General features: G+C 44.8%; 1 protein-coding gene across 2 annotated transcripts in view; it reads right to left on the bottom strand.

The window, feature by feature from the left end:
• Window positions 1-1,618: 1,618 nt before the first annotated feature.
• Fli1 (Fli-1 proto-oncogene, ETS transcription factor) overlaps window positions 1,619-20,579 on the bottom strand; it is a 118,726-nt gene continuing 99,765 nt past the window's right edge. For both annotated transcript variants that reach the window (XM_032910840.1, XM_032910841.1), the window contains exons 6-9: window positions 9,474-9,539; window positions 7,607-7,666; window positions 5,285-5,332; window positions 1,619-3,672 (exon numbers count right to left, since the gene is read on the bottom strand). In XM_032910840.1, coding sequence (XP_032766731.1) covers window positions 3,143-3,672; window positions 5,285-5,332; window positions 7,607-7,666; window positions 9,474-9,539 — 704 coding nt within the window. In that variant the 3' untranslated portion in view covers window positions 1,619-3,142. The remainder of the gene's footprint in view (window positions 3,673-5,284; window positions 5,333-7,606; window positions 7,667-9,473; window positions 9,540-20,579) is intronic.

Below are 20,579 nucleotides of genomic sequence, written 5' to 3' on the forward strand. Positions count from 1 at the left end.
TCTGTGTGTGTGTGTAAGCATATGTTGTGTGTGTGTTTCTGTGTAGGCTTATGTTGTGTGTGTGTGTAAGCATATGTTGTGTGTGTGTGTGTAAGCATATGTTGTGTGTGTGTCTCTGTGTGTGTGTGTAAGCATATGTTGTGTGTGTGTCTGTGTGTGTGTGTGTAAGCATATGTTGTGTGTGTGTGTGTGTAAGCATATGTTGTGTATGTGTCTGCGTGTGTGTGTGTGTGTGTGTGTGTGTGTAAGCATATGTTGTGTGTGTGCAGGTATCTGAAGAGGCCAGAAGAGATCATCAGGTCCTCGGAAGATTAAATTATGGGCAGTTGTGAGTCACCCCAAGTAAATTCTGGGAATCCAACCTGGGTCGTCTGTAAAAGCAGCAATCGCACTTTACCTCAACAGCTCTCTCTTTACCCCACACTTTAAAACACTTTCTGAATACTTCCAGTCATGATTGGAGAAGTCTACATATTTATACCTGGATACATTTTGCCTCTGCAAGGTACAAATCAACATATACATACATGTATCAAGAATGTGTGCTTAATGTATTTTACAATGTAGGGCGCACGTTTTAAAAGTTGGAGATCAGTGTTCAGAACTCTTCTCATCTTCTTCGGGTAGACCTACCTAGTCCAGAAGTTAATCTGTGTGAAGCCCAAAGGCTGCAAACATCTCTAAGGGGTTTCTAGAGTTCTACGAGAGTCCCTGCAACAACACTGGTTGTTTCTAGTTTTAGTCATCTTTCTTGTAAAAAAAAAAAATGAGGAACAAGATCCTTAACTCTGAAGCCATCAGAAGCAAGCTTCTCTATTGGGCTGAAAAATCCAGCCAGAGAGTCTACATAAAGCCATAGTGTGGGGCTGAAAGGAAGCTAGACTCTTGCTCTCCGCTGCAGCAGCAGGTGACCTTCTCAGGGAGAAGAGTCAGGTCTACCCAGCCAGGCCCTGGAGAGGGCTGCTGCTGCAGTTTGCTGGATACAGTTTACCTATGGTGTGCCTCTCACTTACAAAGAGACATCTTTATGGCTTAGAGAAGCTTCAAAACATCCTGGTTAACAACCGTGTGAAACTCACTAATATTGTGCCTTGCACTGTGCCGCAGCATGTGCATTTGGGAGAAATAAGGGGGGAATTAAGAGAAATAAGGAAGGAATTCTTTGTATAAGAAGTGAGCAAGAGATTTTTCCCCCTCAGGGCCAGTGAGATGCCTCAGTGGATATGTGTATGGTATTATAAGCCTGATGACTGAGTTTGATCCCTGGGACCTATAAAAAAGTCAGACATGAAAGAATTCACCTGTAATCCCATTGGTGAGAGGGGAGATGGAGTTAGGAAAGCTGTTGGGAAGCTTGTGGGTCAGCAGGCCTGAAGTCCATAGGGTGGGAGAAATATCGAGAGATTCTGCCTCAAAAACTAAGGTGGAAGGAGAGAACTAATCTATAAATTTGCCTTCTGACCTTTAAATGTGTGCCGTGGCATATGTTCTTACACACACACACACACACACACACACACACACACACACACACACACACACATCCCAGTAATAACGCAACGACAACTTCCCTCTGGAAAAGCCTTTGATCTGGCAGTAAGAAAACAATGTCATCAAGTTCTGAAAGAAGAAGAAAAGGAAGAAGGCACAATTTATTCAGGTCAAATTATTTTACAACTCAGTCTGCATCGGACAGTTGTCAGCTTAACCCTTAATATCGTTTAAAAAGTCACGATTACCTGCAAAATTATATATATTCTCACGTCTAAAAATATATTGCTATATAGAGCAGGAGAGCTCCTCGCGCGCACGAGGAGACGTCTGTCTGTCCTTATCAGGTTATTGCAGCTCTGTTATTTACAAACATTTCTGACGCATTGTAGATCTAAAGGGATCTTTTCTCTCGTTTGGGCATGCGCGTTAAAATAACTGTATCACGGCTTTTCTTCCTAAGAACTTGGTGACTTTTCACTCCGTTTTCTTTTCATCAATAGTCACATTATGCTTATTTAAAAAAAAAGAGAGAGAGAGACCAGCTATAAAAACGTACAAATTGCCCAAATGTACAGATTGACAAAAGATGTACAAATTATACTTTAAAAAAATAACAATGATTGATTTGATAGTAAAACTGCATTTGTGACCGAGGTCAACTCGTTTATTCACTCTTTAACTTTTTAATTATTTATCTTTTTAATACTGTGAGATATAGGAAAAATAACTCTGCATAATTTATACAGTTAAGTTGCCTTCTGATTGGTTGACCTTGGTCTGGTGGTCTGACAAGCGCACAGCGCTTGCGAATCTGTCTGAGTTTAGAAATCCCCCTGACTTTTCAAAGTCCTGGGACTCACTGTCGCTAAAACACAAAAACAAAAACAAAAAGTTACTTAGTCCACTGTCCTTCAGGAGTGTCTGTGTTTGTGTTAAACTTTCTTGGTTCATATTCTGACTATTTCTGGAGAGAACAGTCAGCCAAGCGCATATGGCCCATTGGGAGGAATTTTGTAATAGTCATGTCTTCTTAAATATACACATACACACACATCTTTTAAATTCCAGTTGGGCAGGGACTTCACCAGCCTCCCAGCCGGTGTTCCAGTTGCCATCCGCTGAATTAAGTCCTCCTAAGAAAAGATTATAAACATCCTACCTTGATTTTTACTAAAGCCTCAAACCAGACCAACCCTGGTCAAGTCCATGCATGATTCATTATCCTAAAAGGATGAGACCCGTGTGCTGATAAGAAACTGCTTTGGTCATAAAAGAAGAATACAGAAAATGCATACTCCATTCTCGGAATCATGGTATAACCGGTTCCAGTAACCTAAATATTTAACTCATTCAATGATAGGAGGTTGAGAATCCAAATTGGTGGACTGGCCCATGGAAGGATCTTTTTTTTTTTTCTTTCTTTCTTTTTCTTTCTTTTTTCTTTTGTAGGTAGAGGAAGCAAAAGTTCTTTTTTTTTAAAAAAACATACACATAATCATTTTTAGAAGAACAAGTACAAAGGTTCTATCCAAAGGAAAGAACATCCAGTTTTCTTATCTCTTCAAAGCTACAGCATCTTTTAGAGTCCAGAATATCCAGTAGAAGTGAGGGCTGGAACTTCAGCCAGAAGGCCAACTGGTGTTAAGTTCTAGTAGTAGCTGCCTAAGTGTGAAGGCACGTGGGTGTTAGGATGGCGGGGTACACTGGGGTTCGGGTAGATCCCTGCAGTGGGGGAGGTCCAGTATTGTGACGCTGCTCCAAAGAAGCTGGAGGAGGTGACAGGCATGGAGGATGGGTGGGGCTGGACAAAGTTCACCTTTTGTTGATGGGCATGGTAGGAAGGCATGTAGGAGATGTCAGAAGGATACTTGTACATTGATGTCTCTGTTGGATGTGGCTGCAGGGCTTGGGCAATGCCATGGAAGTCAAACTTGTAGGCATACCTTTTGCCATGCACTTTGGTCATAATGTTTTTATCATAGTAGTATCGGAGGGCCCGGCTCAGCTTATCGTAATTCATGTTGGGCTTGCTCTTCCGCTCTCCCCAGCGCCTGGCCACCTCATCAGGGTCCGTCATTTTGAATTCCCCGTTGGTCCCCTCCCAAGTAATGCAGCTGGCATTGGCGCTGTCAGACAGTAGTTCCAGGAGAAACTGCCACAGTTGGATCTGCCCACTTCCTGCAGTCAGGGAGGAAACAGGAGGAAGTAGTCTCAGTCCTGATTCTTAAACATGACAATTATTGTCCTTTCTCCCGAAACAAAACAAAGCAACAACAACAACAACAAAAAGCCCAAAACAACAAAGCCTTTACTGGCTGGGCATGGTGGCGCACACCTTCAATTCTAGAACTTGGGGAAGCACAGACAAATGGATCTCTCTGAGTTGGAGGCTAGCCTTGGTCTAGGAGTCCAAGACAGTCAGGGTTCTGTTACACAGAGTAAACTTGTCTGGAAATAAAACACCGAAAACAAAACAAAGCCCAAACAAAAACAACAAACAAACAAACAAACAAACAAACAAAAAGAAACTATTTTCTCTTATGCCAGAATCTCATGGAGACAACCCTTCTTTACGCTTTCCTTTAGAAAACAGAAATGGGCATATAATGTTGTACATGTTTACAGGGCATAGGGTGATATTTTGACACGTGCACTTAGTGACTGACGATCACAGAGGGATAAGTCACACGCCCATCACTTCAAATGCTTGCTCATCAAAGGCTGGTTCGCTCATCTAGCTAGTTTGAAAGGTACACTACATGCTGCTCATCCTACTGCTGCCACCGAGATGAGCATATTAAGTGAGGTTAGATCTTAAGATTGACTGTCCCCAAGGCTGGTTGGTAATGTATGTTGGCTTTGTCCCAACAAGATGTCATGATCTTAGGGAAGCCAATTCTCCACACCCTTTTAAGATTTTTGACCCTCCTCGTCTACATAGACTTTTCTACCTAGACCTGAGTCACTATCTAATCTCTGCTTAGTACTGAAATCCCTCAAGCTATTAAACATTGGCCTTAAAGAGTGCCAAGCACCCCAGAACCTCTTGGGGGTGGCTGTGGGGAGTGGCAGAGAGGACCTCACGGAGTTCGGGTTCACTGTTCTCTGGCAGTTTCCTAGGGCATGGCTCTCAGTATTCAGTCAACCCAGAAGACTGTGGGCAGAGGTGAGGGTAACAGGAGGGATGCTGGACAGCTCGTCTGAGCTAGAGCGGTCTGGCTAAAGAGGAGGCCCAGTCAGCTTGTGTACCCTGAAGTTCTCCAGGTACCGCAGGTATGTGGGCCTGGCTTTCGTTGCCTTGAGCTCCCAATCTCCACAGTTTGGGTTTAGAAGAGCACATCTGAGAGTTATTTTTTAACAGCGAATCCTTAACGCCTTGTCAAGTTCGCTTTGTGTGCAAGTCTTTAGGGACATACTTTTTTTTTTTTCAAAGACTGTATAACTACAGCACTCACATCAAAACCACACTACTTGGGGACATTTGTCCATGAGCCCTAGATGAGGAACAAGTGAGAATATCTTCCCTCACAGGGAACTTCTATCTGAGTCATTTGCCACGAACATGAACGTCTCTATGCAGAGATGTTTGTTCTCCAGAAACATCTTCTAGCAGTGGACACTGCTACTCATTAATAGGCCCTGCCTCTTGTGTGTGCACAATTGAGTATTTGACTAAGGAAACACATGCAGCCTCCAGACAGGTATCTGTCCTTAGGAGTAAAGTTTCTGTCCTCTAACAGACATAGCGAACGTTCTGGAAAGAAAGGCTTGCGAGTTAAAGTTAACTCACCAGGGTTTGCTAGGCGGCTGCTGGTGGGCCCCAGGATCTGATAAGGATCTAAAAGAAGAAGAAGAAAAAAAAGAAGCTTGCTTCATTCCTCATCAAAAAACTTGACAGCAGCATCAAGATGAAGGAAACCTCAACGGTTCCTACTTTTATCTCAGGGCCGTAGGAAAGCTTGATCCAAGACCTTGATCACAGTTACAGCCCAATCAACATGGGAGAGCGACAGAATCATTTCTTCACATTTGGTTCCTAAACTTTTAGATTATGCTGTCACTGCCCACCCCCCCCCCAACCGAATCACCCACATGTTTGAAAAGCATCTGGCTAAATTCAACCAGGCAGTGAAGGAGGCTTATTAAACTGTCTTAAAGAAGGTTCCGCAGTGATTACTAGACATTAATAGCTCTTTCTAATGCTGAAGACATTACACATGTCTGAGTTTTCTGATGGACTATAAAAAACCACCAGGTAGCCTGGGTTCTCATCCCAGCTATGCCATGAACTAAATCATGGTTTGGACAACCTCTGGGTATTTGTTTTCTCAGCCCCGAAGAGTGTGTTGGGCTGCTGGCCCTTTTACCAAAACTCTCTGTGATTCTAGGCTTGAAAATGTCAACACTAACCAGGATTTATATTTCAGCTATGAAATCACTACTTTCTAAAAGCACTGCCTCTTTTTCAATTATAATAGTAATTATTATCAAATTAAAAAGAATTAATTTGAACAGTTCTTGAAGCCTTCTGGTCTCTCTCTCTCTCTCTCTCTCTCTCTCTCTCTCTCTCTCTCTCTTTTTACTAAATTTTAATATTTATTTTAATGAAACTGAAATTGTTGGGGCAGGTATTAAATTTTGTTGTTGTTGTTGGAACTCCTTTAAAATTTGCTCGACCCAACTCAGTTCTCACTTGAATTTCACCCTTTCATGCAATTTCTCTTTCTATATTTTTGAGTGGAAATGGAGAACCATGTTCGCCCACCCCAAAGCAAATAGCTTGTTCAGATCTTAATTCAGGGTCTTAATTAAGACAGTGGAGCTGAGTAGAATGGCTGTCTTCAGCTCTGTGTAGGGTCCTTCTGCGGGACCTTTCCCCAGAAGACAAGTGGCCAGAGGGGTAGCTGAACAGAGGACTCTGACTCAGAAAAGCATTATGTCAAGGTAGGTTGTCAACTTCCTGTTTGTTGGAAGCATGCAAGCAGGAGCAGAGGTGGAACCGGGAGTTGGGGGCAGGGCCTGGCTGGAGTTGGGCAGGGACAAGGGCAGCCCATCATAGGAGGTCATGCCACGGAGGGTATTATAGTCTGCAGTCCCTAAGTCATTTCTTTATTAAGGCTCTACAGGTCCATAGCTTCAAAAGAAGAGCACTTGTCTTAACTTAGTATTCGCTAGACAAGGGCATTCCTGTGTGGTTTAGGAGTGTAAAATGCCTGGAGAAGAAGTGGGGACTCTGCTTGTCTTTCAGCAAATCCTTTCACCCATCTGAGTCTCTGCTTTCTTCTCCTATGAAATAAGGTATTGCACTGTTTCAGTTGTAAGTGCCTTTTAATGGATCCCCCCCACCCCCTGGTTCCAGGACTTGCTGCTTATTTCTCAGATAATCTCTCTGAAAGAAGAGACGATGTGTGAACTAGAGTTGCCTCTTGGTGTGTTTGTTCTAAGGTCTGTCAAGGATGTTAAATTTGTGGCTTCTCACTATTCAAAGACGCTACATGGACTGACCCTGGGCTCCAACCTCACAGGTAGCAATGAATATCCTAGTAAGAGCACCAATGGAAGGGGAAGCCCTTGGTCCTGCCAAGACTGAACCCCCAGTGAACGTGATTGTTGGGGGGGAGGGCGGTAATGGGGGGAGGATGGGGAGGGGAAGCCCATATAGAAGGGGAGGGGAAGGGATTAGGGGGATGTTGGCCCGGAAACTGGGAAGGGGAGTAACAATTGAAATGTAAATAAGAAATACTCAAGTTAATAAAGATGGGGAAAAAAATTGTGTCTTCTCAAGTCCTTTACATAAAATAGGGTATTTATAGATAATCTATGCCTATCAATCCATATTCCTTAAATCATCCCTAGATTACCAACAAGATACAGATGCTATGCCAATAGCTGTACTGTATTGTCGAAGGAACAGTGAGGACGAGAAACCAAGTCTGTCCACATTCAGTGCAGATGGAGATTCTCTCCTGAGCATTACTGGTCTGTGGTTGGTTAAATTCCCAGGCATAAAAGCCACAGATATGGACGGCCAACTGTACAGTTCCGGTCTACCACTGACTAACTCCACAGCTGTATAGCACACAAGGGAGAGGCTACAGACTGAGTCACATACCTGGCTGGGGCCGTTGCTCAGTGTTCTTGCCCATGCTCTGTGCTCCTCCAAGGGGAGGACCTGTGGAGAAATAAAGGAAAGGTGGTAATCAGGTTTTCTTCAGTGACAGGAAAATGTCCCTGTCACATAACTCCCTGGAAGGAGAGTATGTGTACGCACTTTCACGGACTCATGGACACTTTTTATTCATGAATACTTGTCATACCGATATGTTGGCACTGATCTCCAGGCAGGAGAGTTAGCAGTGAAGTTACATTTTAACAGAAGGGACAACACTGAATAATGTCTGCTGATATGGGGTTGTACCATTCCTTTGAAATGAAGGACCTTGAGCTTCGAGATGGCTCCATGGCTAAGACTGTTTGCTGTATGAGGACATGGGCTGAGATCCTAAGCACCCATGTGTAAAAGCTTGATGTGGCTGTGCACATTTGTGACATGACATGTCCTGGGACTGGGGAGGTATTGGCACAGACAAGAAGATTGCTGAGGCTTGCTGGACAGCAAGGCTAGCTGACAAACGGTGAACTCCAGGGTTTAGTAAGAGACTTTGTCTCTAAGGGACCAGATGGAGAGTGATAAAGCAGGATACCCAATGTTTTACTTTGGTCTCTGTGTATATGCCTGGGTACATGTCTATACTGTATCCCCACACAAATAGATAAGGGAAGAAATAGGATCTTTACAAAGGTCTCTCCTAAGGAAGTGACATTTGAGCAAAGACCACCTGTTGTATGTCACTGTGTTTTGTGAGAGCCCCCTTCAAGGTTTCTCAAATTTGCCTCTCTGGCTTCTTCAATTTTGAATGCATGCTGCTTTTTGTGTGATCTGTGGCTGGGTGTGACGAACACTCACGCTTCTGTCTTCAAACTGACCCCTTGTATTGTTCAGCACTCAATGCCTTCTTACAACTAAAGCTCTGGGGTCTGTCTTCATAGTGTCATTCACCATCCCTTTCTTATCTTTGGTCCACCATCCATCCTAAACTCCAGAAACCTGGGTTCCTCACAACCAGACGTACCACCCCGACTACTTCTCCAGGCTTGCCTGTCTTCCCCTGCTCCCTAGACCAAAACATGGCCTGTTTGTGTAGCGCTAACTCAAATGGTAGCACAGATACTCCGTCACACAGCCCGGATGAAGAGAGTCATGTGTATCTGTGATTTCTGTCTCTTGCCTAAATAGCTGGTCCTTGCCTGGCTCATCTTTGTGAGACTCACAGAGCTATGTGCTGCGTGCGGAGTGAACAAATAGGAACACAACCTCATTATTAACATAATCTCCCTTACTCCCCCTCCTTTCCCTGCAGTTTACTTCTTGGAGACAGAAAGGTGGACATGCTGGTTGAAGAGTGCCTCGCTCTCCTTCATTGCCCCTTAATTAAAGATGGGTGGATTTCAACAAGTCGTCAACTGATCAACTGATCATTGTAAGGCAAATTAATGTCTGTGACGCATAACAATTCATGGGTTATCTTTCGTGTCAGTCTCTCTAACTGGGGCTAGGGAAACTGGCATGACTAAGCCTTGTCACATGGAGAATATATGACCTAGAAATTCATCGTCCTGGCTGAAATAACCAAATCTACATCGGTCACTTTTCTTTTATAAATCAACTTGTCCCAAGAAACCTTCAGACTTTATGACTTCTAAAACCAAGTGCACATAATATAGCAAAATAAATAAATAAATACAAATAAACCTCAAAAGTCTGAGCAGCCCCTGCAAATTCACATTGATATCTAGTCAGACACCATGAAGAACAATGCTTGCTCTTAGTGTGTGTCTTAGGACCCTGCACCCACTTCCCAACTTCCGGCTCTCAGGAAACATTTTATTCCCCCAAAAGTCTTTTCCTATTTGCTTACTTTTGTTGATGCCGGAGTTCATATTGTTGCTCCATCCCCCTCTCCTGACAGAGTCATAAGAAGGGTCTACGAGAAAGAACAAAGGACACATCAGCTTTGTCTGTTCTGCAGGAAGGTTATATGACACTGCTCTCTTGGTGATCAGAGGAAGTTAAATTTATTTCAGCAGTAACTTGCTAAGCACCACTAAATTCCTGAAGCATAGTCTTCCCTGAGGAACCTTAACTCTAATGTCTTATTTGTCTAATCTGGGAGCTGGAGCAGTAGGAAGAATCCTGAACTTGAAGTTGGAGGGCTGACTCAAACTCTATCCCTGTGGTTATTTGTTGTGAGATGTGGGATGACTCACAGACCTTCCCTGATCCTTGTGGAAGTGAAATTATATGTGAATTATCTACCTTCTGGGAGTTATGCTAATGGTCAAGTGAGAACACTTGTGAGCTACCTTATAAGATTTTCTAAAAATTTAAATTACCATAATTCAAGGGAAAAAAAAAACCTCTTCAACAATGCAAGGATGTTGGGCAGGGCTGAAGCTCTAAGGGGTAGTATCTGGATGAAGGTCCATCTCAAAGTCCAGGCCCATGACATTCCTGCAAAGCCAACTCCAGCCTCGCATACCTCATGACCCTGGTGCTATGGAATGACATTTATAAGTTTGACCACACTGTGGGCTGACCAAGGCTCTCAGACATTTCTGTAGGCAGGAAAGGGGTGGTGTCTGATAACTACACACAGAGAGGAAAGGCTAGAAATGTGTTGAGGACCAGGCCTGATCAGGGAATGAATCGACAGAGAGCTTTCAGCTAGGAGAGGCCGGCACTATGTGGACCCTGAATTTTTTTTTCCTTTGGTTCTTTTTTTCGGAGCTGGGGACCGAACCCAGGGCCTTGCGCTTCCTAGGCAAGCGCTCTACTACTGAGCTAAATCCCCAACCCTGGACCCTGAACTTTGACTCAGCTTTTCTGTTCCACAACCATGTTCAGAAACTACTTAAGTAACTGCCTGGAAACACTCATTTCCTTTCTCATTGTGAGAAACCCATTGAGACATGGCACAGGCCTACCAGAAGAGCTAAGGATACAGAATTATGACTTTCAAAGTCTTTCCCTGAACAACAAAGGAACCATAAAAACCATCTGAACAAATGGAACATAAACCTCATCAAACAACTGTCTGAGAGAGTAAAACACAAACCGTCCCCTTTGGCCCGCCGTGAACCTCTCAAACAAATTAGAATAAGGAAGGGCTGGGAAGATGGGTGGATGGATGGACGGATGGACAGATGGACAGATGGATGGATGGATGGATGGATGGACGGATGCTTCTGATTGCCTGGCTTTACTATCACTGGCTAAGACAAACCAAAAGACAGGAAGTGCCCTTGTGGAAAAATCCACGTGCACATGCACATTCCTCATGGGTCTGGAAAAGTTAGTTCAGTTTTTAAAATTATAGTGTTCAGCAATTGGCACAAAAAGCAAAACAGAGCATGGGGGAGGGGGAGGGGTCAGGCTGGAGAGGGAGGCAGGGAACAGGACAAGGAGACATAACTCAACTCCTCTAAGTTGCATGTTTTTATTTTTGACCTATTATTTTCTTTATTCATGAAAACAGATTTTTCTTGTTAAAAAATAAATGAATGAATGGTAAGTCAACTAACTTGGTGCTGAGCTTGGAATGAGGTAGGTAGCTTTATGAACACGTTCTGAGAGGGCCTGTGGTGTTCCACGGGGTACAGTCAGCTTTAGAATAAGACTCAAGCAACGGAGAGCAAGCTAAGTTTTGGAACATGATGTTCAGTCCGTCTCCTGTCAATTATTTGAAATCAACATTCTGAACAGTGTTGTGTGCATGTCCTGGAGAAGTCAGTTATATAAAACAAAGTCCCTGAATTTAGACATTGTGAAGTCTGTAAGATCACCAGGTATTGTGACCATGTGCGAAAGACATGGTTGAGGTGTCAGTGACGATTGGAGATGAAGGAGGGGAAGGTAAGTAGCTTTGGGTACCTTAGTGGGTGGTGCTGTGGTCATGGCTGATATATGGGGATGTAGAGGGAGAGAAGAAAAGGACAAGAAAGGAAGGGCTGAGTGGCCATTCAGGACCTTGTGAGAACTAAGCTAGCATCTTAAGGGCCTTCATTATTCAAACAATAGGGCCAAGGGAGGTTCCCAATGTAGTGACTCCAGGAAAACAGAGAGCAAAGACTCAGGCAGTCCAGGTGCTGTGTGGAAAGCACAGGGACCTAAGGAGCGGAGGTCATTTTGTAAGGACAGAACAGAAGGGGATAAACTGGAAAGTAATAAATGTTAAGTGTCTTAGGATTATTACTGCTGCTGTGAAACACCAGGATCAAAACAACTTGGGGGAAGAAAGGGTTTGTTTCTGCTTCTACTTCTAGGTAACAGGTCCATCACTGAAGGAAGTCAGGACAGGAACTAGAACAGGAAACCTGGAGGCAGGAGCTGATGCAAAGACAATGAAGGAGTGCTGCTTACTGGCTGGCTTGCCATGGCTTGCACAGCCTGCTTTCCCGTAGAACAACAGGACCATCAATCTAGGGATGGCACCACCTACAATGGGAGTGACCCATCCTCCATGGATCACTAGTTAAGATAAAGCCTTACAGCTTTCTCAACTGAGGTTTCCTCTTTTCAGATGACTCTAGCTTATGTCAAGTTGGCATAAAACTAGCCAGGAGAGTAAGTCAAAAGGACGGGAAGCCACTAAGCTCCAGGAGTTGGTGTGCACCATCTGAAGTCTAGAGCACTTGTAAAATCTGCCTTAAAGTTTTCAAGCTACACTCGCCTCAGAAAGCTCTTATCCTTGGTGAAATCTGGTCCATAACTCCTCAGGACAACCAACTTTATAGCTCACTCAGGGCGTGGCTATGGTTACTGTCAACTTCTTGTCTCCTTTTCTTCTATTATTTTGTTCTAGCTCTCAGGGAAGAGCAGGTTTATGACAGTTTCAGAATGTAGGAATTAGTTCCCTAGGCAGTCACCGGATTCTTTGGTAACTCTAGGCGAGCAATCATGTTTTGAAGTTCAAGCTTGGGGTAGAGCCTGTCAGCCCTTCTTTTCTAACATTTTACTTTCAGTCTAAGATTCAGTAGAGCTCAGGGATCAGGGCTGCTGACTTCGCAGGGAGATGCTCCCACAAGCCTATTTTGTGGTGAAGCCTGGGGATTCCAACTCTACCATTCCATCCTAACACAGGTGGAGACAGACGTGATATAGACAGAGAAGCTGCTCCGCAAACCAGCCTTGCAGCACTGTCATTCTGAAGTTCCCTGGGCAATAAATGGCCATGCCATCAGCCGGCATCTTCAGCCGATGTGTGGTCCTGTTAGTGTAATCAGACATGAAGAACACAGACTCCTCTCCCATCAGCCCCTCTATCTGTGCAGAAGTCCTTTCCCTGGCCCCTCAATCTGCAAAGCAGTGCCAGGCCCCATTTACAATACAAGTTAGTGAATGCACCGCAAAGGAGCTGTGGTGCAGGGGACGTCTCCTTCCTGCGAGGCTGAAATTAAAAACCGGTGTTTTGAGGTTGAGGCAGGAAGATGAGAAAGCCCAAGTTCAAGAGCATCTAGCTGCCTTGGATGCTCAAAGCACTGGAGACCTTTGGAGCTGAAGTGAAACGGTCAAGTCAACACTTAGCACAAGGACCAGTGTGACTCAGGTTTTAGGAGGAAAATTATCATCAGGGTTGAGAACCCTGTGCTGTTGTCTCTCATCCGAAAAACACCTGGAGCAGAACCGTGTTGGCCAGTTTGTTTGTATTCCACACATGGATGCCAGGTCCTCAAGCAGGGAGCTGTTATGGTTTGGAGCCTGTGGTAACAACACTGAGAACAGTGCCCCGCACATGGTAAACATGCAGTAAGTACATGTGAACGAATGAATGGGATCAGTCGTGTCTCCTTCTTGTTAAATGCACGCAGTCCCTGTTGCTGTCCGCTAGCAGAAAAGAATCCAAGACTCTCTTCTTGAACTGGGACTGTAGCTAGTTATGATGATAGGGATGACAGACTATGTCAACACTGACTGGCAGCAAGCCACCTATTGTCCCTTCAGGGAGGTCAGGAGCTGGATACCACTCATTTATGTGCCTGGATCAACAGGGGACAGCACATAGGATGGTGGTCCCATAATACTGTGTCATTTTTGGGTGGTCATCAGCATCTTAGTTTGTGAAAGTACATTCTGATATTTATATGGGGGCAAATATAAGCAGAATGGCATTTATCAGAACTGGTTCCATTGGCCATAAGGCAACGTGATCACTAAAATGAGGGACTCTGTTTTCTCCTATTAAATGCCCCCCCCAAATGAAAGCCTGACAATGAGGTTGGCTCTAGTACCAGACACACTGACAGACATATCTGTAAGCAACACGGAAACGCGGGAGAAAAGGGAGCAAGCCTGCTGCACAAATTCCTACAGCCACTCTTGGCTCCAGAACCAGAAGCTGCCTGGCTACGGTCAATGCCAACTACTGCAGAGTTCTCCCGAGGGCTGTGGTGGCTCCAAGCAGCCAAGTGCACACATACAGACGCCCCCACATGTGGTACATGGAGTCCGCATCCTGACAGCTACATCTGGCTTCAGAGAAGAAAAGTTTGAGGTGGCCAAAGACTTGGTGTCGAAAATGTCACGGTCAAGGCCAGCCCCCGAGGTGATGCTCTTAGACCTTCTCTGTGGTGGCAGATGGCTTTATCAGCAGAAAATTATGCCCTAATTCTGACAAACTCTCTTTCTGCTTCAGGGAAGGCTGACACCCCCTGGCTTTAAGGGGTAGTAAGATGACAAATCCTATTGTGATTCCTTTGCTGAGCAGCCACTAGTGGGCTTTGCCCACGGTTTCTGGTTTCAGGCAGTCCTGAGGTCAGTTTTCGCCAAAGCAAAGAGACCTGGGCCTCATGCCGGGGATTCTGGGCTTTGCCAGCCATTGTGGATAATTCTGCTTCCCATCTACGGCGCCCTGAACAGTTTCTCCATTATGCAATGCTCAGTGTGGCTGAATGCGACACTAAATGGTCTCTTAGATTCCAAGACAGCCTCCTAGGGTAGAGTAATATGAGCTCTTCGCCCTGTTGGAAGGGGAAGGCTGGCTGTGACCATGGCATAGTCACACCAGTGTTAAACTGCTCCTGGAAATATGGCCTTCGTCTCTGGAAATACCTTGTTTTCTACTGATGCCTCCAGTCGACTGTCCAAGACCCAGGTGCATCAGCCTAGACACAGCTCTCTCCTGTCATGACCTCATCGGCAGCCATCAGCAACACACAGAAGCCTCTCTTTCAGACCCTCACTACACCGGGCCCTGCTCTCGATTCTTGGTGGAAAAAGATGCACTTTCTTGAAACTTCTCATGGAATTTCTGGTTTTCGCTGTGCAGGCCAGCAGCGTCTGTGCCGTTTATGCTGGCAAAACCTGGGCCTGCTTGCCAATCTCAGTGAAACCAATAAGTAAGGCATCGTCTTGGTTTGGGGACAGTTAGATGTCCCAGGGCCTGTGCCTATATGATCCTCTCAGTGAATTCTCTATCTGAGGTCTCGTGTGCCTAGTGGGTTCTATCTCTGTAAAGGTATGGACTTTTCTGAGTACCAACCTGACTGGGATTCTCTGATTTGGACTCTCCTTTGGGCTGAGCACCTCCTGCAAAAGCTGACTATGCTTTCTAAGGCCCCAGTTCATAACTCTGGAACAGCCCCTCCTCTCTGTTACACTCCTGTTCACATCAGTCCTGACCTGCTCTTATGTGACCTACTTACTGGCCTGGGTCCTACTTTAAATCCAGGGCGAAAGCAACTTACCTGGAAAATGAGCAGTCTAAATAGAGTTTAGGACTCTGTCCTGGGAGGTGCCCCCCCTTTTTTCTTTGCTAGGGCCTAATTGGGATTTCAGTGGCTGTACAAGACCCTGGGATCTAATCCCAGCTCTGTTCCTATTCATCTGAGTCCCTTGCTCAGGTTACTTTATCTTTTTGAACTTCAACTCTGCTTCTCTACAAAGCAGGATAATAAATTGTATAGACCTGCTGTGGGGATCAACTGTACTTTCCATAAATGGGAACTTCGTACATGGCCTGTAGATGTCTGTCCCACCTTGCCCCTACCTCTACAATAAAAGGAGGCCGTAAAGCTCATTCAGGAAGGCCTTGGGAAGGAAGAGAAGCCCAAGGGTCCCAAGGGATCACCTCTAACCTGGTGCCCTGGAACGGTTATCCCAAGATGTGAATTTATCCCAAAGAAAGCAGTGGACCATCCTGAACCCTGGTTTTAAACATGATCTCAGAAGATGGAGATGGGCAGTGGCTGGGACCTTTTGCTTCTCCCATGACTGTGGACTACTCAGGTTCCTGTTTAGTCGGTCCTGAGGCTCAGGATGAATCCCCCACCTCATTTGATCCATTCACTGAAGCTCGTCCAACCTCCTCTCCAGTGGTATTTTTGTTCCACAGAGCTACAGAGGATCCTGGCATCCCTCAAGACTGCGGGAAGAGGAAGTTGAAAAGGGAATCCTTTGCTCTAGCTTGGAACTCCAAGAAGCAAGAGAAAACATCCTGGCTCAAGTTTCCTTTTCTCAAGGATCTTGTCCTGGAATTCAAACAGCACCTCAGCCTCAGGACCAGCCCCAACTGCACGGAGCACAATGGAGGTAGTGTTTAAGACGTTCTCCGTGCAGGGGGAAAAAAGAAGATTCATGAGGAAAATGCTGGAAAGAAGCAGGCAGCTCCAAAATACAAAAAGTCTGACAAAGTAAGAGGCACGGATTCTGGGCACAGTCTTGCCACCTTCCTGCAAGGCATCCTGCCCAGCCTGGGTTCTTCTTTCACTCCGTCTGCCTTGTGGGCTCTCTCTGTCCAAATGGCACAGATGTCTAAATAGACTGTTTATTTTGATAAGGCCTCAAAGTGGGGCTTTGAGTCGTATGTGGAAGAGGAATTCAGATTGACTAGCTGACTTGGGTATTTGCCGAAATTCCCCTCCACACGGGGCTATAGTAGGCACGACTCAGTCACATACTTCTTTGGTCAGATGGATGTCAGGTTTAAGAGGATTCTGTCTAAGAGAAAAATGGAAAACAACCACTCATTTAGGCAATGAAGAGTTGTTTATGATTGCCCTCTGGCCCTGCACACAGAATCCACGCTGCCTACATGATGTCTTCCTTTTCCATGGGCAATTGGATCCTGCATCACACTTCAACCTTTGCACACTTCCTTCCAAGTCCTTCGGATCATGAGTCACCACTTGTTTCGTGTTTACTGTCCTTGTCTGCTCAACCATCCAGTGTCAAGTATGGTACCTCCCTAGCTAGATGAGTCTCTCTGTAGCAGAGGCACCGGGCCTTAGTCATATCTGACCCTTCCCCAAACTGGTTCTTGGGCCAGCCCAGTACCAGCTTATTGGGCTTAGTGGACATATCCTACCACACATTATTGATTCAACAAAGTTTTATTGAATGCCTGCCCTGTTGCCAGACCCAGGTATGTGCCTAGAATACATCTCTGGCAATGCAAACACCCTTCTTCTGTGGAGCTTAATTCAAAACAAATAGTAAACTGTGCAGTAGCTTAGAAGGGGCTGCTGAATGTGATGGAGCATAGCAAGCCTGGAGAGGGAGCAGGCAGGGCTGGGTAGGAAGGCCTCACTGAAAACGTAGAGTTTGAGCAATGATTTGAACTGTCCAATAAGATTAAAATGGAGCTCTTGTGAGCTCTTCATAATTCCCCTCTGAAAAGTACTTGGATTGTCCTATCCTGATAGTGACGTCTGTCGGGACAACCAGTTCCATTTTGTTAGCTCACATTTGGTGGGAGTGGGTTGATGTTGGAGGATAGTGACATTTAAAAGCGCTACAACATCTCCTTGACTGTTTGCTGATTTCCACTTAGTCGGGCTGATTTTCCCATCCGTGACTTAAGACGACTATTCTAATGAAGAAACATCAAATACCAACAGTTTCTGAGACTGGCCCTTTGACAGAGAGCTAAAAAGCTCAAGTGGGTTCCACAGAAGGACACGTCTTTGGAGTCATCACAGGAGAAGTGGACAGGTGAGGTCAAACTAAAGGAGTCTACACTGTTTAGATCCGGTTGGCAGGTAAGCGGGTAGCGGAATCTTATAGACAAGTATTCGAGAAAAATGGCCCTAGTTTTGGTACCAGAATCCATTCCCACTCCATCACAGAGTGGATGGCAGGCTCTGTGTCAGCCTTCAAGGGATCCCAGACATGATCTAAACCAGACATGCAAATGAGCACGAGACTCAAGGTTCAAAGCTGGAAGACAGCATCTGCGGCCACGTAAGAATTTTATTAGAAATTGGAACTATGACTCAGACTATCAAAACCGACTTTCTTTAACCTGATCATAGGCTATGGTGCAGTATGGGTGAGTAACTGTGCAAACCAAAGCTCTCAGGCTCAAAGATTTTTCAAAATTATATCCTGAGCAGCTCTTGTCTCTTTGGAATAACTGAGTCTTACCAAGTACCGGACTGTTTTGGGGTGTCATTTAAAGCTTTAAAGGTATTTGGTATCATTGTTTCCAAACAGTAAAGCCATTCATTGCAAAGGAAAGGATTCAGGATCTCCTTCATTCCAACTCTGCCTCCAGCTTCCCAACTCATCAGTTATGTACTGTGTGAACCTTGGTGAGCGACTTCCCCTCTCTGATCTCCATTTAGGTAAAGGGGAACAATTGACTGTTTGTAAACTTCAGACTGTGTAAGAGCAAAGAGTATATTTAATCCTCACAAGGGTCTTTGGAGAATAGATAAGATCTTGTATGTACAAACGTTTCACACACTCCGAAGTCTCCTACAGAATTGTACTTAATCTTTTCCAGTCAGGATTGAAGTGTGCATGAGTGTGTGAGTGTGTGTGTGTGTGTGTGTGTGTGTGTGTGTGTGTATGTGTGCATGTATGTGTGTGTGTGTGTGTTTGCTTGTGCACTCATCTTGGTATGTACATGTGGAATCCAGAGGTGGGATCTCAGTATCTTCCTCCTATTGCTCTCTACATTATTATTAGTATTCACGGAACCTGAAACCCACTGTTTTGGCCAGTGACTGGCTAGCCACTGAACCCCTAGGTTCAAGCGGTCTCTATTCCCAGGCTGGAATTATGCCCAGTTCTCTAAATTCGTTACTGTATGGGTACTGCAGACCTGAATTGAACCTCACCTTTGTGCAGCATTTTTATCCAATGAGCCGTTTCCTAAAATTCCTCTTTTATTCATAAGAGATAAGAAACCAATTTTTTCTTGTGCTAACTAAGCTAATTTCTTCTGGATCTTTCTTTAGTGGAGCAAGGCGGAGTAAATATTTAACTCCATATTTTCCCCCCAGGGAATCCATCAACTGTCAAGGTTATTTACTGAAAATCTTCGGGGTGGGGGAAAAGGATACTGGACAAAACTCACAATTAAAGATGACAAGGTAATCTGCAATTAGGTCCAGAAATAGCTCCTGGGTGCAGGGCTTAGGGAGAAGACACCGTTTGTAGGAGTGAGGTAAACACATGCTGAGCAGGTATGATTGATTTGGGATTTGACATATAAGTAATTATCCTACGTAATGTTATTATTCTCTCCTTGGCTTCTGCCTGACATGAATTCCGATGTACCAAAGAGACAGAAGTAGCTTCTCAGCCTTCACTTGCGAGACCCGCTGATTCCTGAAAGAGGGGTGAGCCCTCACACCCCTATTCCAGCCTCAAGTTTTGTTCCTTAAAAAAAAAAAACTTCCATGAGGATCCTTTGGGAGAAATGAGTTCTTTGTGACCTTAAATAGAGGCTTCTTCAGAGAGAGGAGGTTGTTGTATCTATAAAATATTTACATATTAAAATAATAAATGGTGCTGCTTACTGCACATCCTTTTAACTAGAAGATGCACTTCTGCCAAGTTCTCCAAGAAAAGTTTCTATGTCTGTGTTTCTATTTGCTTCCTCTTCAAATAGAGCTTCCATGTCTCCTATCTCTCTCCTTTCCTTCAAATAGAGAAAAAGACAGATCTATACCTTTCTTTATGAGGATGATAGGTTGGTAGGTAGATAGGTACATAGACAGACAGACAGACAGACAGATAGATAGATAGACAGACAGATATTAGATAGATAAAAGCTCAGGGGAAAATAAGCTTTTTCATAAGCATAGCCTTTCCTTTGCATGGGAGGGTAAATGGTTTCAGAGCCTCTATCATGCACCATGACCCACAATGCTCAAATTCTAATGGTGCAGTGCTAAATAGAAGCCATGGTCCTCCTCTCAAAAAGGACCAGGCATTGCTGGATCAATTACGCTATGTCACACCTTGGGTATCGCTTCCATGCATACATACTGCTGTGTTAAGTAAGGCGCACTAACTCATTGCACTGTTGGAGGAGCATCTAAGATCACTTGAAATACCTAATAAAATGTAAATGGTTGCTATCCTGTGTTATTTAGAAAATGACAGGGAGCTCGCTTGTCCGATAGGATGCACTTTTCTCCATCAACGGTTGGTTGAAAATGCTGATGTGGAAGCCCTAGATGGGAAAGGCCAGTTAATGCCCCCCAAAAAACCCTCCTGTCCCAGAGTATCTAAATCAGTACTTAGGGTAAAACACATGTCTCTGGACTACTCTGTGTTGAGGTAGCCACCAGCGGGAATCAACAGCACTTGTAGACAACCCCCTTTTTGTCTCGTTAACTTGAAACCCTTCTCCTTCAAGCAGCCAACAGGACCACTTTCAGTTTCCGTCACAAATCAGAGTACACGGCGAGGGCGTTTAAGGACCAAGGTGAATCTCATTCTGAGTTTTAGCTTCACTGTGTGGAGCGAGACAAATCTGTAAGGCAAAGAGCAGCTTGGTGGAGGTGGCAGGACTGATACAGGAGCAGCAAGGCTAGAGATGAATAAGGAAGGCCAAGCCTACTTAGCAAGTGTGAATTGCCACCAAGAAATTTGTGATATGGTCAGAGCTTCAGCCACAGAACACCACAGTCAGGGGCCCCTGCCTACTGGTGTGGAAGGAGGAGGAGGAAGATGAGTCAGGTCGGGAAGGTCCCCAGGATGTCGTTACCCACAAGTACACAGCCTTGTACCTTTG

Source organism: Rattus rattus, chromosome 8 (genome assembly GCF_011064425.1).
Source record: "Rattus rattus isolate New Zealand chromosome 8, Rrattus_CSIRO_v1, whole genome shotgun sequence".
Classification (NCBI taxonomy): domain Eukaryota; kingdom Metazoa; phylum Chordata; class Mammalia; order Rodentia; family Muridae; genus Rattus; species Rattus rattus.